The sequence below is a fragment of the Acinonyx jubatus genome, chromosome C1, assembly GCF_027475565.1.
Source record: "Acinonyx jubatus isolate Ajub_Pintada_27869175 chromosome C1, VMU_Ajub_asm_v1.0, whole genome shotgun sequence".
NCBI classification, from domain to species: Eukaryota; Metazoa; Chordata; class Mammalia; order Carnivora; family Felidae; genus Acinonyx; species Acinonyx jubatus.
In genome coordinates this window covers 179296622-179316924 of record NC_069381.1, presented here as the reverse complement: position 1 = coordinate 179316924, position 20303 = coordinate 179296622, and the positions used below count along the sequence as shown (strand labels likewise).

Here is a 20303-nt window from a genome sequence, read left to right as displayed (position 1 = left end):
GACATTGAGCTGGCTTATTTTTTAAAAATAAAGTACAATGCAAGCACTACCTTCGGAAAGCTAGCATTTACAACTGCACAAATAAAATGTGGATTTGGGTGTTTTTGTATGCTCTTATTCTGCGTATATTTTCAAGTGACAGTTCTTTCATCCATTTGGAAAAACAAAACACAACTGGGTAGCCTTGAAGGAAAACAAAAAATTAAATGAAACTTAGATATTTAATATCTTCTGTGATTAGACTGAATATCTTTCTACAGAGATTAGAAAATCAAAAAGACCTTGTGAGGAAAAAATAAAAGACAATACGGTACGATTGGCATTTTTGCAAAGATAAATACTATGGCTACCTAAATTTATTTTTCAAAACGAACGTTATTTTTCCCTTGGTTTAGGAAAGTAAGTCTAAACCAACAACCTTGAAGCCGATAATTCTGAATGAAATTATTGAGGCCCACAAAGAAAAGGTGAGGGAGGTGATAATGAGAGAGAGCGTGGCACCTCTGGAGCACCTCAGATTCTACGACAAGTACAACTTTCTGATCACCAGAAAAGCCGAGCAAGATGTTGATGTTTTCCTTGAAGAAAATCATAATTATGAGAAAATAATACAAGAAATTCGCAAGTACCAAAAACTAATAGAGGAAATACAGTACACATCTAGAAAGGTGAATGATCCATTCTTGAACAGCTGTTCTTTGTAACTAACGATCTTTTCCCAATTTCATTAGGATGTGTTTGTAGACCATGCAGTGAAAGAATCAGACCGTTACTCTCAAAAGGGAAAATACTGCCTTTCCGTGTGCCAAACATGGCCGAGCCCTGCACAGGGCTCTTGTGCTTATAGGGCTGGAAGTCTAGTATTCCAAGCCTGACTTTTAAGTACTTACATGATTTGAGCCCTCAAAAATTCCAAGAAGTTACTTTTTTTTTTTTTGCTGTAATGTTTATAAATCCTTTGGAAAATATGGTAATTATACCAAAATGTGATTGCTTCTGTTTAGTAAGAGACTGGTAATTTAAAATTTTCCTTTGTCCTTTTTTATAGTTTCCACATTTTCCACCCTAAGCACGCATTCCTGTTTTGTATAGAGCAAATAAAGCATTTAAATCCCTTACTATCTATAGCATTTAAATCCCTTACTATCTATTTTGCAATAACTCGATTCTCCAAAGTTCTTATATCCATTTGTTGTCCTGAAATAGAATTGGCTTCCAAGATAACAAACTCTTGAAGGAGATTTACCCAGAAGATAGTTGTAAAATACAAATGAGCGTTTAGAAAATCCTGCCTGCATCATATTAAAAAAAAAACACAAAAACTCAATCTTGTTAGATCATGCACACACAAAACCAATATTGTGAGAGAGGCAAAAGTGTGGGACTTTTTTATTTCTTTTTATGTTTATTAAGCTTTTAATACTTATCATTGTAGACTATCCGTTTAGGAATGTTTGAAATGCGCTGTGAGGAATTAATCAGAGCTTTGGTGAAGCGAGCAGACATGATTTGTGGAAGACTTATAGCTAAAATGTTCAGAAATCATCAGGAAGTAAATACAAGGTATTTATGTGATATTGATTAGTTTTTTCAGGGTGATGTTAGATAGAACCAATTGTCATTCAAGTAAAATTAGGGATTAGAACAGTGTCATCAGTGACCCTCCAAAAAGATAATGCCAAACTTATTTCTACTTGGTTTTGTTATTTTGTGACTATTATTATTTTTCACCACAAATGTGCCTTCCCGATTGTCTCAGTTAAGGGGGTATTAAAATGTACATTTTGTTTGTACATGTAAGATGGGTGTTATCTGACTTCACTAAGGGGAACAATAAGTTTGTATAATCAGTATACAAAATGGATTTTCAAAGTGGATTTACCCAGTAGTTGTCATGGGTCCTGATGGATCCTCAAATTTGGAACTTCATCTTACTGTAATTACTCTCCAAAGCTATGATAACTTGTTGTCTTAACTAAAACTTAGTTGTTGACTAACCTGGAGATTTTTAGGAAAACTGGCTAATGTTAAATAAACTCACAGGATGCTAAGATATAAAGCAGAATACCTGTTGATTTAAGGCAAGAAGTAGAACTAGTCTTTCAACAACTGGTTTTAGTGTTGCTCTTGGAACCTCTTTTCTGGTATCAGTTACGTGGAAAATCCTCCCCATCCCCACCAAATACTCAGAAATTTTGTAACAGTTACAGGATTAGAGGAAAAATTAGATCCTTGAAAAGAATATTCAGGTTGTGTAAAAGCCTGAAGGAAGCTTGTATTAGGCACAACAGTAGGTACTTATACTCTGAATATGAACAAATCTGCTGAAGGAAGTTACAATGTTGTAGAGGAAATAGACATACAACAAACTGATAAATTACAATAGGACTCGGTAAATATTGTAGTGAGCTACGGAAGTAGAACAGAGAAGGAAATGATGAAATTCTTTCACCGTGGAGGTTGGGGAAGAGAGGAAAATCAAGGGAAAGCTAGTTACAAAGAGGAAGAGACTATGTGAATTCATTTTGAAGGATGAGTAGTAGGAGTCTGCCAGGTGAACAATGTAAGTCAAAGAATTCCAGGTAGAAAAAGGTAACACGTAGAAGGGTGTGAGGTATGAAAATGGCATGGTATATTTTAACAACTAGGACTGATTTGTGTTCCTTTCACAGACACTCTGAGGAAAGAGGACTTGTGTAGAGATTCTCCAGGAACTAGAATCCTATATTCAGCTGTAAAAGCACCTTTTCTTCTAAAAGTTGTGGAAGAATAGTGAAAACGTCTTTTACTTGTAGCTTTTCATGCTGAGTGAAATATTTATTTTAATTTCATAGCTATTTTCCCTGCCTCCAAACTGCCCTCTGAGCTCGTACCAGTTCTACTTTTTCCCTCTTTCTCCTAATACTACCTCTCACCACACTCATCGGATTTACAGAGGACATACCCGGAATATTAGTGGAGCCATTAGATACGAATGCCTCAACTTCTTGCCTTTACCTGTCTCAACTCACCTCTGTATGAACCCCTCATCCTTGTCTCTCCGCATTTTTCAGAGGGCGAGAGTCTATCACACCACTCAAACTTCTTCTCTTTGCCTATGGGCTCAACCTCATTGCCCTCCATCCTTCTGGAGCTGGTTCGGCCAGTCATCCGTCTCCTCTGTATCTCACTTAAATCTCTCCTTTGCTGTGGCTTCTGCCTTTCAAACTTAAAATCGTGTTCAAAACCCTCTTTCGTCTTCCACCTCCTCCCTCCAACTTCAACCCAACCTCATCACCATGTTATTTCTCTCTTTCATCTCACAGCCAATCTTCTTGAAGAAATTTCTACACATTTTACCTGGACTTTTTTAGCTTCCATTACTTTTTTTTTTTTTTAACTTCACAGTAAGTTCATTATATTGGCCACAACCAAAATGAGTAGGAGATATTTGCATATGACCAGAAGTTTCTGAACATATAGACCCATTTTAACCATTCCCTGCAAGTAGAGTGAATCACTCTCTTATTTAGTAACACCTTTTTGGTGTTATCTCAACTGAATCTCTGGTAAGGCTCCTAAAATTCTAGATTAGAAGTGATTGTTTATGGTCCTGTCTTTTATATAGTATTATGAACTGCTTGAGAATCATTATTATATCTTCTCTACTTCTCTATCTCTGTCACTTAATATTATAGTTGGGTATGCAATAGATGATCGTTAAACGTGTATTGAATGAGTATGGACACAAATTTGCTTTTAATTTTTTAGACCTCATACAGATAAGAGCATCTTTATTTTTCATGTAATGGCACATTTAAAAAAAAATTTAGTTAACATACAGTGCAATATTGGTTTCTGGAGTGGAATTCAGTGATTCATTGCCTACAAACAGCACTCAATGCTCATCACGACAAGTGCCCTCCTTAATACCCATCACCCATCTAGCCCACCCCCCAACCACCTTCTTCCATCAACCCTCAGTTTGTTCTCTATCATTAAGAGTCTGTTAGGGCTTGTTTCCTTTTTTTTTCCCCTTCTTTTTCTCATTTCCATATGTTCATCTATCTTTCTTAAATTCTGCATATGAGTGACATCATATGGTATTTGTCTTTCTCTAACTGACTTATTTCACTTAGCATAATACACTCTAGCTCCAACCACATTGTTGCAAATGGGAAGATTTCTTTTTTTTTCTTTTTTTGATGACTGAGTAGTATTTGCAATGGCACATTTATTTATTTATTTATTTATTTTTTAACGTTTTTTTATTTTATTTTTGGGACAGAGAGAGACAGAGCATGAACGGGGGAGGGGCAGAGAGAGAGGGAGACACAGAATCGGAAACAGGCTCCAGGCTCTGAGCCATCAGCCCAGAGCCTGACATGGGCTCGAACTCCCGGACCGCAAGATCGTGACCTGGCTGAAGTCGGACGCTTAACCGACTGCGCCACTCAGGCGCCCCTGCAATGGCACATTTAAATAGTATATAGGGATGTATTTAGGAATAAAATTGAATTACATAAGATTAATTTTGTTTGGTGTTTCAGATTATGTGATGAATTTGCGAAGATAGCTGAAAAAGCTCTTAGCACTCCTCCAAATACAGCAGAACTAATGGAAATGAAGGTATTATTTATAAACTTTTTATAGCAGTATGTGTATAAGTTAATTGTTTTTTCCCCAGCTGTTATTGTCAACATGATAATACAATAACAAGTCACTCCAAAAGTTAAGAGGCTTAAAATCATGCATTGTTTTGTTTTGTTTTGTTGTTCTTAGCTCATGAGTCTGAAGTTTGGTGATTCAGGCTGGGTACTCACAAGCCAGTTCTGGTAAGGATTGGGTCACTCACTCAACTGCGTCAGCTAGTTCTCAGTTGGGTTGACTGGTGTAACTCTCTTTGGCAATTTGACTCTGCTCCACTTGTTTCTTACACTCTGGCAGGCTCACTGGGCGTGTTCTCAAGGCATGGTGGAGACACACAAGCAAGTCCAGGTGTACGTGCTTTTCAAGTTGCTCTGGGTACCACATTAGCTAACATTTCATTGGCCAAAGCAGGTCACATGGCCACAGTCAGCCTGAGAAGACACCACAGGGCAGAGTTTTCACCACTGGGGGAAGTGAAATTTTGGAGCTCTTCATGTAATTGAAATGCCATTGCACTTTCCATTGAAATTCAAATTTTGATTGAAATCCTCCTCAGTGGAGGAGAATTTACATCTTGAGAATATTACATCTTAACATATGTTTCTACATTTATTTAGAACTGTAAACCTATCCTTCAATAAAGTATTATAGTTTTCCTCATACGGGTGTAGCCCATTTCTTATGAAATCTGCCTGTAGCTGTATTTTCGTTTTTGTCATTAAGGAAAGTGTTGTAGGGCTGGTGTCCGCTGCAAATTTGCACTTTTACATTTGTTGCGGTGGTGGGGATTTGACTAACAGTTGTCTCCCCAGAGAGTCCAGAAAGTCTCTGAGGGCAGAGCCCCAGTCTGTTGACCCCGTCAGGTGCAGAATTTCCAGCACCTGGCACGATGTCAGGCACTGTAGTAGGTGCCCCAAAATGCTATTCTGAAAGAAGAGAGGATATTATCTGCTTCATCTCTCCCAGAAAACCATAACATTCTCTGGTTTTCTTTCTTTCTTTTTTTTTTTAATATTTATTTGTTTTTGAGAGAGAGAGAGAGAGGGAGGGAAGGAGAGGGACAGAAAAGTGGAGGGGTAGAGAGAGGGGGAAGACACAGAATCTGAAGCAGACTCCTGGCTCTGGGCTGTCAGCACAGAGCCCGATGCGGGACTGGAACTCAGAGATCATGATCTGAGCCAAAGTCGGACACTTAGCTCACTGAGCCACCTGGGTGCCCCTCTGGTTTTCTTTCCTTTTTTTTTTTTTTTATAATGTTTATTCTTTGAGAGAGAGAGACAGACAGACAGATAGAGCACAAGCAGGAGAGGGGCAGAGAGAAAGGGAGATACAGAATCCCAAGCAGGCTCCAGGCTCTGAGCTGTCAGCACAGAGCTCGACGCGGGGCTCAAACTCACGGACCATGAGATCATGACCCGAGCCGAAGTCAGTCACTCAACCGACTGAGCCACCCAGGTGCCCCATGGTTTTCTTTTTTATGTGTTGCCCAGTATTTGTATTTTTTTCCCCACTGCTGTTGTGAGGAGGTGCTTGGAACCAATGAGAAGTAAACTGTGCTGCAGTCTCCTGTCTTGAACCAAAAGTCTACACTGCTAAGAAGTCTGTACGTATTAATGCAAAGCATCTCCACAGCCTCTTTTTTGACTTGAGCTGTTCATTAAAATGCCATTTGTAATTTTTATTTTCCTGCAGGCTTATATTCAGAAAGTAGAGACGACTGACATGGTTGAATTGGAACAGAGACTGGTGGATTCTAAAAACTGCCTTGCCTTCCTCATCGAGTGCACCAACTTCTCTCCAGCAGACATCAGGCTAAATAATAATGTTTTCCAATGGTATGGAAGAATGGACGAAATTTTTGATGAGCACAGGAAAATCATTAAAGAAAAAACAAAACAATATCAAGAAGGTCTTAAGGTTGGCATCATAGATATTTTAAATTATTTTCATTTTCTGGAAATGTTTAAGTTTTAACCTCTTACATAGCATTGTCAACTCTGTTTCACGGGGTCACATATGTAAGCTTTCTCATATCATCAATTTTAGTAGAAGATGGTACACATACTGCGTGGATATGGTATCATTTCTTGATTTTCAAGGGCAAAAACTTCTAATATATTGCTCACAAATGACCATTAATAAAAATAGTGTTTATCTTATACAGCTTATAGCACTCTTTTGAGTTATTTTTACTGTGTAACATCAAAGCTCTTTTGGTGAAGAGCTTCATAGTCACTCAAACTCACCTAATAATTATGCCCAGAGTCTTTGCTCTGACATTCAGTGGCTCTTACCATTTTGTGTGTCTTTCATAGAGGATGATTTGGGATGTCCCCTCGTCTACTTGTCCAGCTTCATTTTCTACCTCCTCCACTCCTTGTTCTTGACTTCTCAGCAACCTTGAGCAACTTTTAGGTCCCTGCCTTCCTACACCTCTCCTCTCTTGCACATTGTCTCCATTGGCTTGTGAGCACACAGCTGGCCCACACACATTCTTGTCTATCTGTGTACCTGATTGACTTTCTCAGAATTCTGCTCAATCAGACCTCAATTCTGCCTCTCTGCTTCCATTACACTTTTAACACATCTCCACTGGACCAAGTACCTGATTGTTTATGTTATTATCGTCAGGTGCATCTCCCCAGTAGATGGTCAGCTCTTTGACAGCAGGGCTGTTTGATTTGTTCCTTTCCTCCATTTATACCCATGGGCCGGTGCAGTGCCTGACACACTACAACAGTGTGAGCACTCCATAGCTATTGTATCAATAAACGGTTTAGTATTTTCAGTTTCATTTCACAGATGAAGAAACGGAGGTCCCAAAGTGAAGAGACTTGTGCCTGGTCAGCCAGGAGAGATGTCCTTTGATAGAAAGTCTAGCCTCTTCCTATCACATTACAGAAAATACAATTAATTCAGGGGATCGTTGTTTAGAGAATAATTAATAGGCTTAAACAAAAACCTTTATTTTAACCTGTAGTCTAGGGGCACCTGGGTGGCTCAGTTAGTTGAGCACTCGACTCTTGATTTTGGCTCAGGTCATGATCTTGTTGTTCCTGAGATTGAGCCCTGCGAGCGGGCTCTGTGCTGAGTGTGGAGGCTGCCGGGGATTCTGTCTCTTTCTCTCTGCTCTTCTTCCACTTGCGCACGCGCACGCTTTCTCTCAAAAACAAAACAAAAAAACAAAACTTAAAAACAACAAAAACAACCTGTAGTCTATATTTCTGTTGTCCATTTAGGTCATTTCAGAATTTTCTAAACCTGTAGAAAACATCATGATAGTATTAGACAAAGAAGTTACACTATAATAGATTTTTTGGAAATTGCTAGGTGGCCCAGAATTATCTACACTTTGTTGTAAAGTTTACCATTCTAATTTTTTTTTTAATGTTCATTTATTTTTGAGACCGAGGGAGACAGAGTGTGAGTGGGCGAGGGGCAGAGAGAGAGGGAGACACAGAATCTGAAACAGGCTCCAGGCTCTGAGCGGTCAGCACAGAGCCCGATGCGGGGCTCGAACTCACGAACCGTGAGATCATGACCTGAGCTGAAATCGGATGCTCAACTGACTGAGCCACCCAGGCGCCCCAAAGTTTACTATTCTGGAAACTACACATAATATTGATGAATTTCATCCTCTCATTTTCTTTCCCCAACTGAGCCAGCGCAGTAAAATTGCCATGAACTAAAGAAGACAGAAATAAGCCTAGATAATCCATAAAATATAAAATCTATTTTTGAATAACCCAGATTTGACTTTGAATATTTTATTAAGAGGTATTTTTTTAAGAGCCATTTAATTTGGAGTGCCTTACCAGTGACAATTTTGTAATGAGCTTTTCTCATTACACAAAACAAACCTGTTTTATATTGGAAGGCTATAGTTTTTAGTTTTTAAAATCTGGATTTACTTACCTTGTCCTTGCACATTTCCTGTGAAAAAAGCCCATAGGACAAGGAAAATAACCTTGGAATATTTTGTTTTAGGATTGAAAGTTGAAAAACTACTGAATTCAGAACACAATTAAAGAAAGTCTGTCTTTTTCCATTGTTTATAAAAATGCCAGGGATCTCTTTATAGCCCTTAAAAAAGTGGAACTTTCTCTTAACCCCATACTTGATGATTATAAATTAAAAAATTCTTCTAAATCGTTTGTTAGCGTACATTCTTTAGCATACTAAAGCATAATACCATTGTTTAACACATTCTTATTTTGTTGGTTAGAATTTCTTACGTTGATAGTATAGGTTTAACTTTGTCTAATTTGTCAATTATAGGAACTCAATCCATTATTGTTAAATCTTTTTTTAAAAATTTTTTTAGCGTTTATTTATTTTTGAGACAGAGAGAGACAGAACATGAATGGGGGAGGGGCAGAGAGAGAGGGAGAATCGGAAGCAGGCTCCAGGCTCTGAGACATCAGCCCAGAGCCCGAGGCGGGGCTCGAACTCAGGGACCGCGAGATCGTGACCTAAGCTGAAGTCGGACGCTTAACCGACTGAGCCACCCAGGCGTCCCCATTATTTTTAAATCTTGACTGTTAAAAATTCTGCATGTTTTAGATCCCTGCCCTCTTCCAGATCATTCCTTTCTTTACATTTTGCCAGTGATAATAATTCTGATAATCCTTATAAATATTTAAATTTTCTTGGGATGCCTAGGGGTTTTGCCTTTAAAAAGTTGTAACAACAAATATTATTTGTACTAGTTACGGTGTGAACGGTTTGTGGAGGAATTGGAGAGTTATGCGAAACAGTCAGAAGAATTTTACTCCTTCGGAGACCTTCAGGATGTACAGCGATACCTGAGAAAGGCTCAAACACTGAATGGAAAGTTGGATTTAGCAGCAGACAAGGTATAATTTTAAAATTTTTAAGAGGATGAATTAGTTGAAAAGAAAGAGCATTGAGTCTGTACCGTGTATTCACCTTTTAAAAATAGGTTCAAGTATAAGTGTAACTACCTTTACAGAATAATATAAATGACACAAATATCACTACACTGTACCCCTAAAACTAATATGATACGATAAGTTAACTCTACTGGAATTAAAATTTTAAAAAACAAATGACAAAAATAGATCTTACAGACAAGCTTCAAGGAGAAGCAGCTTTGTTTTTTTCTTTTGATAGTTATAACATTCCAGTGGCCTGCATCTTTTTTTTGAGAGATAGTTCTATCTCCATCTGCTTATTTTTAATTTTGTGTCATTTAATCATTTATATTATGTGCTAGCACCTGGTTACTAATTAAGTTTGCCTATCTTCACAGAAGCCAGTGTAGATTTAGTGGCCACGTTTTTAAATTAGGCCCATTATCTTCTCCCATCAAGCCACATTGTTCCCAATATTGCTGTGTCAGAAGTCAGCTTTCTCATCAGAAGAAGCTGGAGGGGGAAAAGTCATACCCTTTGCCAAATAAGATGTTTGAGATTTTTAATTGCATTTTTTATAAAAAGGGGGAATATGAAAACAGACCATATTATGATGCTTTCCCATTTTTCTTACATTGAAAGATTTTAGTATCAGTTCAGGGAATTAAATAGTCTATAATAGTCACAAATATGTAAACACACGTTGAGGAAAGAGAAACTGTAGTTTTAAAATTCTATAGCCACTGGAATTTTGGGTAACCTGTGTAATTTATATACCTAACTCACACTTTTCGATTCTATACATTTCTCCTCTAAACCCCCCATATCCTCACATACTTCACTGCTAAACAAAAAGGAAATTAATGCTTTCTTGGCCTCTTCTTATCCTACACATCTTCAAGACTCGACTCGTCTTCTCTATGTAAGCATCTATTCACCATGATCCCTTTCCTCTAAGTTGTAGCGTTGTAGCATTTTCAGCATATACTTTTCATTTATATTAAAGAGCTACTAATCCAAGACCTCTTTTCTACTGCCATATTTTATTGTTGAACAGTTGCAACTGACTGCTGGGAGTTGGTATTTTGCAATATAGTACTTTTTTCCTCTGTTTTCCACAGTACCTGATACAATCCTATACGTATTGAAAACACTTAAGTTCTTGTTCGCTAATAAATGATGCTCTATCCTCAATATATCTGGATGGGCAAAGATTTCTTTATATATGTTGTTACTATTTTAACTAACCTAGCCAGATAGTGTTCTCTGGAAAATGTAGTAAAAAAGAAATAGAAAACAGAGATTACTGCTCAGTATTTCTGGATTATGGCCAGATTTAAGTTTAACTTTGGGGTTTAGTGAGGGTTTTGGGGTCACATTTGATAAAAAATATTTAAAAAATTAATACTGATTATCATTCACTTCCAGAATAATAAATCTAATATCTGTCATTCTAGATTGAGCAATTTAATGCTGAAGAAGAGGCATTTGGTTGGCTACCATCAATATATCCTCAACGCAAAAAAATCCAAGATGGTTTGAACCCTTATCTTCGTCTTTATGAAACTGCTGTCGAATTTAGCAACAAATACCGAGGATGGACTGAAGGACCATATCATAAGGTGAATCCAGACCAAGTAGAAATAGATGTTGGAAATTACTGGAGAGGACTATATAAACTGGAAAAAACCTTCCATGATTCTCCAAATGCATTGGCAATGACAAAAAAAGTAAAAGCAAAGGTGGAAGATTTCAAGCAGCACATTCCTCTCATTCAAGTGATCTGTAATCCTGGTTTGCGCCCCAGGCACTGGGAGGCCATGTCCAATGTTGTTGGTTACCCACTGCAGCCAGCAGATGACTCCACCGTCTTCTCTTTTTTAGACATGAATTTGGAACCATATTTAGATAGATTTGAAGGTATTAGTGAAGCAGCTAGCAAAGAATATTCTCTCGAAAAGGCCATGGACAAGATGACTAATGAGTGGGATGCAATGGAATTTGTCATTCTTCCTTATAGAGAAAGTGGGACATTTATTTTGTCATCAGTTGATGAAATTCAGATGTTGTTGGATGACCACATTATTAAAACACAAACTATGCGAGGATCTCCTTTCATTAAGCCTTACGAAAAACAAATAAGGTAACGTAATATTTATATGACGCGTCAATGCTGTTATCAAAATTGTAACTTGTAGGTAATATACAGTTCTTTTTGCAAATCGATTCTGCAGTTCATACTTAATATTTTAAATAGTAGTTTGTAAGGTTTGATAACCTTCTTTGCTTTTGGAATAGTACTTATTCCTTCGCTATGGTCTATAGTCATAACAAAGGTAGTGGACAATCAGCCTCCAGATATTCATTTTTATTGCCTACAATCTGATCCTGTATGTTTGACTCAAAAAGCATTTCACATCTATGTACATAGTTTGTAGAACACATAAACTATGAAATTGAAGATAATGTCATTTTCCAAATATACTAATTAGGTTAGGGTAGATGATCCTTGAAAGTTGATTGTAATTTTCACTCCTGTACAAGATGGATGGCTGGGTAAGTGCAGAAGTATGAATATTATGACTCTAGTCTGGAGTTTCAGGCATCTGACATGGATGATTATATTAAATCCTTGTCCTGTCCATTTTTAAAATTTTTATGATTTGTATTAAGCAGTTTATATTTTACCTTAAAAATGAGAGTAAATCCTGGGGCACCTGGGTGGCTCAGTTGGTTGAGCATCCAACTCTTGATTTTGGTTCAGGTCATGATCTCATGGTTCATGAGTTCGAGCCCCATGTCAGGCTCTGGGGGATTTTCTTTCTCCCTCTCTCTCTGCCTTCCCCTGCTCAGGTGTACATGCTCTCTCTCTCTCTCTCTCTCAAAATAAAGAAATAAACTTAAAAAATAAAAGTAAATCCAAATCAGACTACCATCTTCAGTGTGAATTTGTACTACAAGGGAAAGCTAACTGCTTGGTAGTATCTGCCTCTGGTTATTAATGAATTATCCTAAACTCAAGTATGCCCTGACTTTGGCCCAGTCACTCTGGTTGCTCTGCCTCCTACCTTGCTTGCTCCCAAATGTTCGTCAAGAATAATTTTTAAAACTACTCTAAAAGTGGGGCGTCTGGGTGGCTCAGTCGGTTAAGCATCTGACTTATGCTCAGGTCATGAGCTCACAGTTCATGAGTTCAAGCCCTGCATCGGGCTTTGTGCTGACAGCTAAGAGCCTGGAGCCTGCTTCAGATTCTGTCTCCCTCTCTCTCTGTTCCTCCCCCACTTGCACTCTGTCTCTCTCTCAAAAATAATAAGGATACGTTAAAAAAATTAAAAAAAACTACTCTAAAAGTGGCGTATTCAGATTCTATTTTTAAGGACTCTACATGCGATCATTAGCTCATAGGAAATTTTCTGTATCCATCAGGGGTTAGATGGGGAGAAAGGAGAGAACAACAGAAGGTAGAGGCATTCATTTCTTCTTACAAAAGGAGGTTAAACAAATTCATTGATAAATGTTGCAAGGAAGTACTTTAGAAAAGCATTTGATAATGCCCAGTGACTTTTAGAAACTTCTATTTATATATCTTTGTTCTATCAATCTAAAATTACAGATCACTAATTATAAATGATGAGTAATGTATTAATATACACATAAAGCTATCCCATCTCTAAGTTCTGTTGCCATTAGCCAATCATTCTTCTTGATGGCTATGTTATCTCTTGTAGCATTGTGCTTGCAGTTCTCTGGGTTCAGATCTGGGTCTATTATTTATTACTGAACTTAAACCTGGTACTTACCTCTATGTACCTTAGTCTCCCCATTGGTAAACAGATATTATACTGGACCCTATAGGATTATGAAGCGGGAGCGAATCCATACAGAGACCTTAGAATGTACTTAATGAAATTATTAGTTTATGATATCATTATGATATTTATTCTTGAGGAAATCTTGTCATTATTTTTGTTCTCCATATTTAGAAATGAATGCAGGTTAAAAATGCTTCCTACTCATGAATGACACACTATTATATTTTAGATTATGTAGATTTTTCTTTAAAGGCCAGTTACATCTTATGAATTGAAATACTGTATTCTGGAAATAAAGGTTTTTTTGGGCTCAATTTTTTTTTTTAAAAAGAATGTTAAAGGAAATGAGTCATGGATGTAACTACCTTTCCTAAGAAGTTCAGAGTGCCCTTCGCTGAGAACATCATTACTGTCCCCAAAATCTAATTTTTCAATTTGTACCCCCTAGCCATGGAATTGAATTGCAGAAAGGTTTATTGCTATGACATATACAGAAACCAGCCCATCTGTGGGTAGTCATATCTGAATGTGTGTTTTAGTATCAACATAAACATTGATGCTATTATTCTAAGACATATTTTGTACAACCAATTTGGTGATTTATCATTGAATGACGGTAGGTAGATGAATGAAAATGGAAATAAGAGCACAGCATACAAGATTGACAATCTAGGCACCGTTGTGAGTTTTGTCATATGAAACATTGCTTGATTTGCTGTTGAACCACTGTGTTTTGCTTCTCAGAGAATGGGAGGGCAAGCTCCTGCTGCTTCAAGAAATTCTGGATGAATGGCTCAAAGTCCAAGCCACATGGCTATATTTGGAGCCTATTTTCAGTTCCCCAGACATCATGTCTCAAATGCCTGAGGAAGGAAGACGATTTACAGCTGTGGATAAAACATGGAGAGATACAATGAAAAGTGTCATACAAGTAGGTAAAAATCTCTGAGAATGTAATTATTCGGTTGAAGTGACGTGATTTTTTTTCAAAACAACCCGAATAAGTCATTTTCTCTTCCCCCACATATGTTCACTTTTCAGATATTATTTTAGAATCCCAGGAGCAAGAAATATCAAAACTAACTAGATATCTTCTGATATCCTTGAGGTCCGAAGTAATTTGAATTATTTGATGACCTATGGTTCTATTAGTGGTGCCTACGGGATGCTCTGCTAGGAAGACACTGTACACAGAGCTCGATGTCCCCCTCTATTCTATGTCCCTTTGTTATGGGCTGCACCACCACTGAGATACACTGTGGTGGAAACATGCTAGCGTGCCACTCAATCATTGTTTCTCTTCAGGCATCTAAAAAAAGATGAGTTGCAAAGATAAATTTAAAGAGACCAATAAATACAAAGAAAATGCAATCAATCAGTCAAAACACAAATACTGTGGAGGAGAACTTACAATTTTAGTTAAGGATGGAATTTGGTAAATACTAGTAACAGTGAAAAAGATACGATTTTTTTTTGTTCAATTCAAAAGACATTTACTGCCCACAAAGCACAGTGTGTATGTTACCAGGAAGTTAACATTAAAATAGAAGAAATATTAGTTATTAAATTATAGTCGTTAAATGAATGTAAATTTATCCATTGGTGTTTTTGATCAAATACAATATTATAAGGTAGAATGAGTATTATCTTAAAATTTTCCTACCCTAAAATATAAATACACATAATTTTATTACTTAAACTTTGAAAACTGTGACTATAATCCTAAATACTAACAATACTATATCAACATCAACTATACATCTGCTAGGAAAATATTCAGAAAGATAGACATGGATTGAATAAGTTTATTTCATTTTATGTAATAATACTTGAAACAAATCTCTGTATAACCTAAACTTTTGTAAAATTAATCACACTGGAAGTCTATATTTAAAGGACCTATAGTGAGTCACACTGTAATACATTTAATCATCTCTAACGTATTTAAAAAATTTAGCCTTTCATATATTGTTTCCTTACAATGGGGCAAACCCCTTGTAAAATGTACACGTTTTCATTTGGAAAAGGATGAAGTAGATTTTTTTTTGGCTGCCGCAAAAGCAAAAGGTAGATGTTTGTATTCTCCTAGTTAAGATAATTTTTAAAATAAAAAATCCATTATTTTTTTTGTATCTGATCAAAATACCCTTCAAAACCTCATATTGCTGAGGAAATTTTATAAATATTACAATGCCTAGAAAAGGGCAGCTATACTGGGACTAGTAAATTAAGGAGGCAGATTTTCAATTCTATCACACTGCTGAATTAAAAACAAACAAGTACACCTAAAACTGATAAAACACCATATGTTTTTTCTTTTTTTAAGGAAAGCAGACAAAACATAACAAAACATAACTTACTCTTATTCCCAAATAAGCAGTTTCTTTTGGGTGACACTTCCTTTACTTTTGCTGTAAGACCTGATTGTCTTCCTGAACTGGCTTTCCATTTTCTTTTTCTCAATATGCTAGTATTCAGGACAGCTTTTGTCCATACTCTCCAAAGCTTTGAAAATAAACATCAATCTATATTCGGTCAGGAAGTCGAGTGAGTTGACTTGTGTAGTAGAGATGTCATTAGATTAAATGTTGGATACAAAAAGCGATCACTTTCCATCTGAGGAATTCCTAATAAAGGTTCTTTTAGAACCAGGCAAGAGAAAAGTCTCCGAGGTTAAATCTAGAATGTAAAGGATAGTTACATGTTTTGATACCTGCTACCAAAGATCCTTTCTCAAGAGGAGTGAGATTTATTAACCTTTTTATCTAATTCCAGAAATTTTTCAGTCACCATTAATATACTTTTGCCTATGAAGACTTAGCTACACCTGTTTCAAAACCTCAATCTCATGTTCTACCCAAAGCTCTTCTCCTCTGCACAGGGTAGGTAAACCTGAGGTTGCAGTGTTGGGGAGATGTGGGGATGCTCTCCCATGCTATGTCTCTCCTTCCTGGGCTTGTTGCCTGGTGCTGGGTCAAAGAGAATAAGGGAGAGGGAGGAAGGGGGAGAAAGATAGGAAGAGGGAGAGAAAGAGAGAGGGCAAGAGTGAGAGAGGATTTACTGATATAACTGATCCAGCCAAATTGGCTGTCCTTTTCATCAGTGGTCATAAGATGGACAACCTCCTGTGAGTGGTGTCCAGGCACTATATCTTTACTGTTGGTCATCACAACTGGTCTAGCTTTTTCATCAGTTGTAGACAGTTGAAGTCCACAGATTGACTCAGTATGGACAGGTGAAGCCCCCTGGATGAGCCCTGGCTGCTAAGAGATTCTGTGTTGAGCATCTCTTCCAGGTTTGTTCATCCTTCGTGAGATCTGGCACCTTCAACCTTCAGCCTGACCTTCCATGGTGGCTATTACCACATTTCTCTCTTGTGTGTGTTTCTAATCTCTGCTACAGCAGTATTTCATAAGTCTTGATTTCATCTAGGGCTTGCAGGAAAGGGGAATCTATCTTCTGTACCTCTTATTAATCTTGAGCACATGCTCTTTGCCCCTTCTTCACCTGGTCATCCCACCAACTGTTTTCTCCCAGTGTTCTTTCCCTGCTCTGGTAGCACTAGAGGAGGTCAGTGCACCCAGTGATGGGGCAGAGTTCCAGTTGGTGAAGATGTTAGCTTCCTCTCTTTGTAGACACTTGCAAACATTTTGAGGGAATCTCTTGGCCCCCTTCCTAACATTCAGGGATGAATGTTAATTTCATGCCATCTGGAGGTGAAAGAAGTAGATAATCATTCTTCATGTATACTGCACTCGCTCCCAAACTTGACTTTTGACCCTTATGAGTTTTGTGTGTATTCCTTACAGGCAGAGGAATGCACTCTTGAACTTCTCCACAAAACTTTCCTTTTGTAGTCTAACTCCTTCTTAGTAGACATAAATACCATTCCGCTGGTTGCTCAGATGAGAAACTTAGGAGTCTTTCTGTCTTTTCTTTCTTTCTTTCTTTCTTTCTTTCTTTCTTTCTTTCTTTCTTTCTTTCTTTCTTTCTTTCTTTCTTTCATAAATATGACCACTCGGCACCATACATCTCACTTCTTTATAGTGAGCTGGAAAGCTAAAAACCCCATCTCTCAGACTCCATAGCATCTAGTTTTTTGGCAGTGAATTGGATTTAGACAACTATAAACACTCATTTGCGGTTTGGAAAGCATAAGTGAAACAGCAGCCACCTTCTCGCCGTCTTAGCGGTTTCTGCTGTCAGGCAAGATCATGAACATGTGACTTTTTTTTCTTTTCCAGCAGGACTTAATGTCTGGTCATCAGTTTTATAGGTGTCCAGGGGCAGTGATGATGGTGGCTCTCTGAGCCCTAGAATCGCAGCCACTATAGTGTGTTCTTGAATGCACAGTTATAGTGGTGTATCCTTTTGTTCTGATTGGGGCAGAAGTAGACATGCTCCTGGAAGTTCAGTTCCACAGTGTCTTAGAAGTCTCTCCTGAAAGTTCAACTTAGGGTGTGCTACTCCAGACCTTCTGATGCTGTTTCAGTCACTGAATTCCCTACGTTAAATGTCTTTTTCGCCTAATATACCTATAAGGATTTTGCACTGAACTCTGAATAAATGTATAAACACCTCAAAGATGGAACTAGGATTGTTTATATGACCCAGTTGGGTTTGAGAATAATGAAAATCTAGTTCCATTTGAAAATGGAACATTCATGGTACCTGGCATACAGTACACAAATCACTTAAATTATGCCCTTGGTCTCCTGGAATGAAGAGTCTTATTTTACAGGCAATCTTTTGGTGGACCCAGTGGCTGCTGGAATAAGATAATAAGGTAGGATCTGGGATAAAAGGGTATGAGATGGGCTGAATTCTTTCAAAGGCACTAGAGAAATAAAGGAATGAAATGGCTTAGTTCAGAGTTGAAAACTAGCTCAAGACATGGTCAGAGGACTAAGGAGCCCCTGTGACTGCAATCAAAAAGCCTCTTATTTCTCGTAGCTACAAGTTGGATGTAGCCAAAAATGAGTGACAGAGTCTGATTCAGTGGGTTGCCAAACTGCAATGTAATTTAATTGCTAGCCTTGCCAGATCTGTTATGTGAAAGGTAGATTACTTATTGGGAAAGAATAGGATGGTGAGAACCGGAGATGAGGACATTTGAGTTTATTTGATAGACTCTGGGTCCCTGACCGTCCTACTGCTGAGCCTCCCTTGCCAGAAGCCTTGGCAGAAACCTGATATGCAAGGCATATGCAAGGCAGTGTATCCTCAGGCCTACTCCATGAATCCACGTTTTATCTCTTAGTGCTTAAAAGCCTTAATGAGTATCTTACAAGTTTTCCGTTGTCCAGGGATTTCTGATTAGGAAGCTTATGCTTTTGGACGTTTACTGAACTGGCTTGAGCTTAATTCCATTAAGCATATGGAATGGTACTTTCTGTGAAGCTTCCTGCTGGCAGTAATTAGAATGCTTTCTCTCTATACCCAAATTCAAGTTTCAGGCCCCTGATATCACAGGTTTTAAAATGTAAATCAACCAGTAGGTTGTCATTTGAGCTGCTGAGAGTAGTGATACTTACGATGCATAAGAAGACACATCAAATTTGGAAAATTGTTTCTTTAACCCACCCCTGACCCCCCCAAAAATACGATGGTTAACAATTCCTTTTCTTCCCCTCCAGGAGACATGAAGTAAATAAAGTGTCAAGGGGCTCACATTAAGTTTCAAATTTCTAGTAGCTTCCTATTAGAACATCCTGCTGTTATGTCCTGAGAACACAGCTGATAAGCTCCATCCTGGTGCAACATGGAGGGTTGTACTTACTTGAGTTCCTCTGTAGGTCTACAGACGAACCTCATCCTGCATTCACTCGTGCACTCAACAAATGCTGATGGAATGCCTACTGTGGACTAAGATTTTATGGCAATCCTTAAAGGAACTTAACAGTCAGTTTTACTTTACAATGATAAATAGCTTACCTGAAGGATGGAAGATTATAAACTGTTCATTTTAACTCCATAAAACTGATGGAGTGGAGTAACTGCCTCATGCCTTCCATCCACCCCACCCTCCCCCCCAGTAATGTCTGTCTGTGTGTCTCAGTCTCTTCAATAGACAGCTATGGAAGAGAAAATGGAAAGGGGAGTTTCAAGTATACGTGCTTCCCATACTTAGACCATTTTAGGTGCTTCAAATATTTTATCTAACTTGGTCCTCACAACAATTTTGAGAGAGGGCTCTTATTCCCGTGTTAAAGGTAAAATAGAGAATTGGGTTAAGTAAATGACTCAAGTTCAGACAGGTAATAAGGAGGATGGGGGTTTAGGACCAGGTCTGTGCTTTGCTTTATCTGATGCAGTCTTTACTAAGTTCACTTTCTCACAGGAAGAAAGTGAAGGTACTTTACTTTCCAGTCACGAGATGATTAGTTTTATATATTTTTTCCTTAAGTCCATGCACAAAGGTACAGAGATTATTGCCTTTGTTCATTGAGAGCTAGAATGTTTGGTTCAGTCGTTGAGCTAATTTGGCTAACTAGGTTTGACCTGAGGAATTCAATAAAAATTTTTTTACTTGAATGTTAGGTGTTTCCAGAAGTATTTCTTTTGTAATTATAATATTTAGGGAAAGAAGTATGAACTGTTGTTTTAAATAACTGAATTTTTCGGGGCGCCTGGGTGGCTCGGTCGTTTGGGTGTCGAACTTCGGCTCAGGTCATGATCTCACAGTGTGTGGGTTTAAGCCCCGAGTGGGGCTCTGTGCTGATGGCTCAGAGCCTAGAGCCTTTTTCGAATTCCTTGTCTCCTTCTATCTGTTTCTCCACAACACCCCTCCCCGACGCCCCCCCATCTCTCCAAAATAAATAAACATTAAAAAATTAAAAAAAAATAGATAGCTGAATTTTTCTTTAGTTTTTAAACCTCAGACCCAAAATAGCAATATTGCAATAAATTCTTTGAAAATAAAACAAATATTAATATATGAAAGGGGTTTTTCCATATTTATTAGCAAGTATTCAGTTTCTTTTTTTTT

At 37.8% G+C, this 20303-nt stretch overlaps 1 protein-coding gene across 2 annotated transcripts in view; it reads left to right on the top strand.

The window, feature by feature from the left end:
• DNAH7 (dynein axonemal heavy chain 7) overlaps positions 1 to 20303 on the top strand; it is a 260013-nt gene that overhangs the window by 54143 nt on the left and 185567 nt on the right. For both annotated transcript variants that reach the window (XM_027054285.2, XM_015077964.3), the window contains 7 exons: positions 396 to 668; positions 1436 to 1563; positions 4530 to 4608; positions 6322 to 6546; positions 9339 to 9485; positions 10961 to 11646; positions 14060 to 14246. In XM_027054285.2, coding sequence (XP_026910086.2) covers positions 396 to 668; positions 1436 to 1563; positions 4530 to 4608; positions 6322 to 6546; positions 9339 to 9485; positions 10961 to 11646; positions 14060 to 14246 — 1725 coding nt within the window. The remainder of the gene's footprint in view (positions 1 to 395; positions 669 to 1435; positions 1564 to 4529; positions 4609 to 6321; positions 6547 to 9338; positions 9486 to 10960; positions 11647 to 14059; positions 14247 to 20303) is intronic.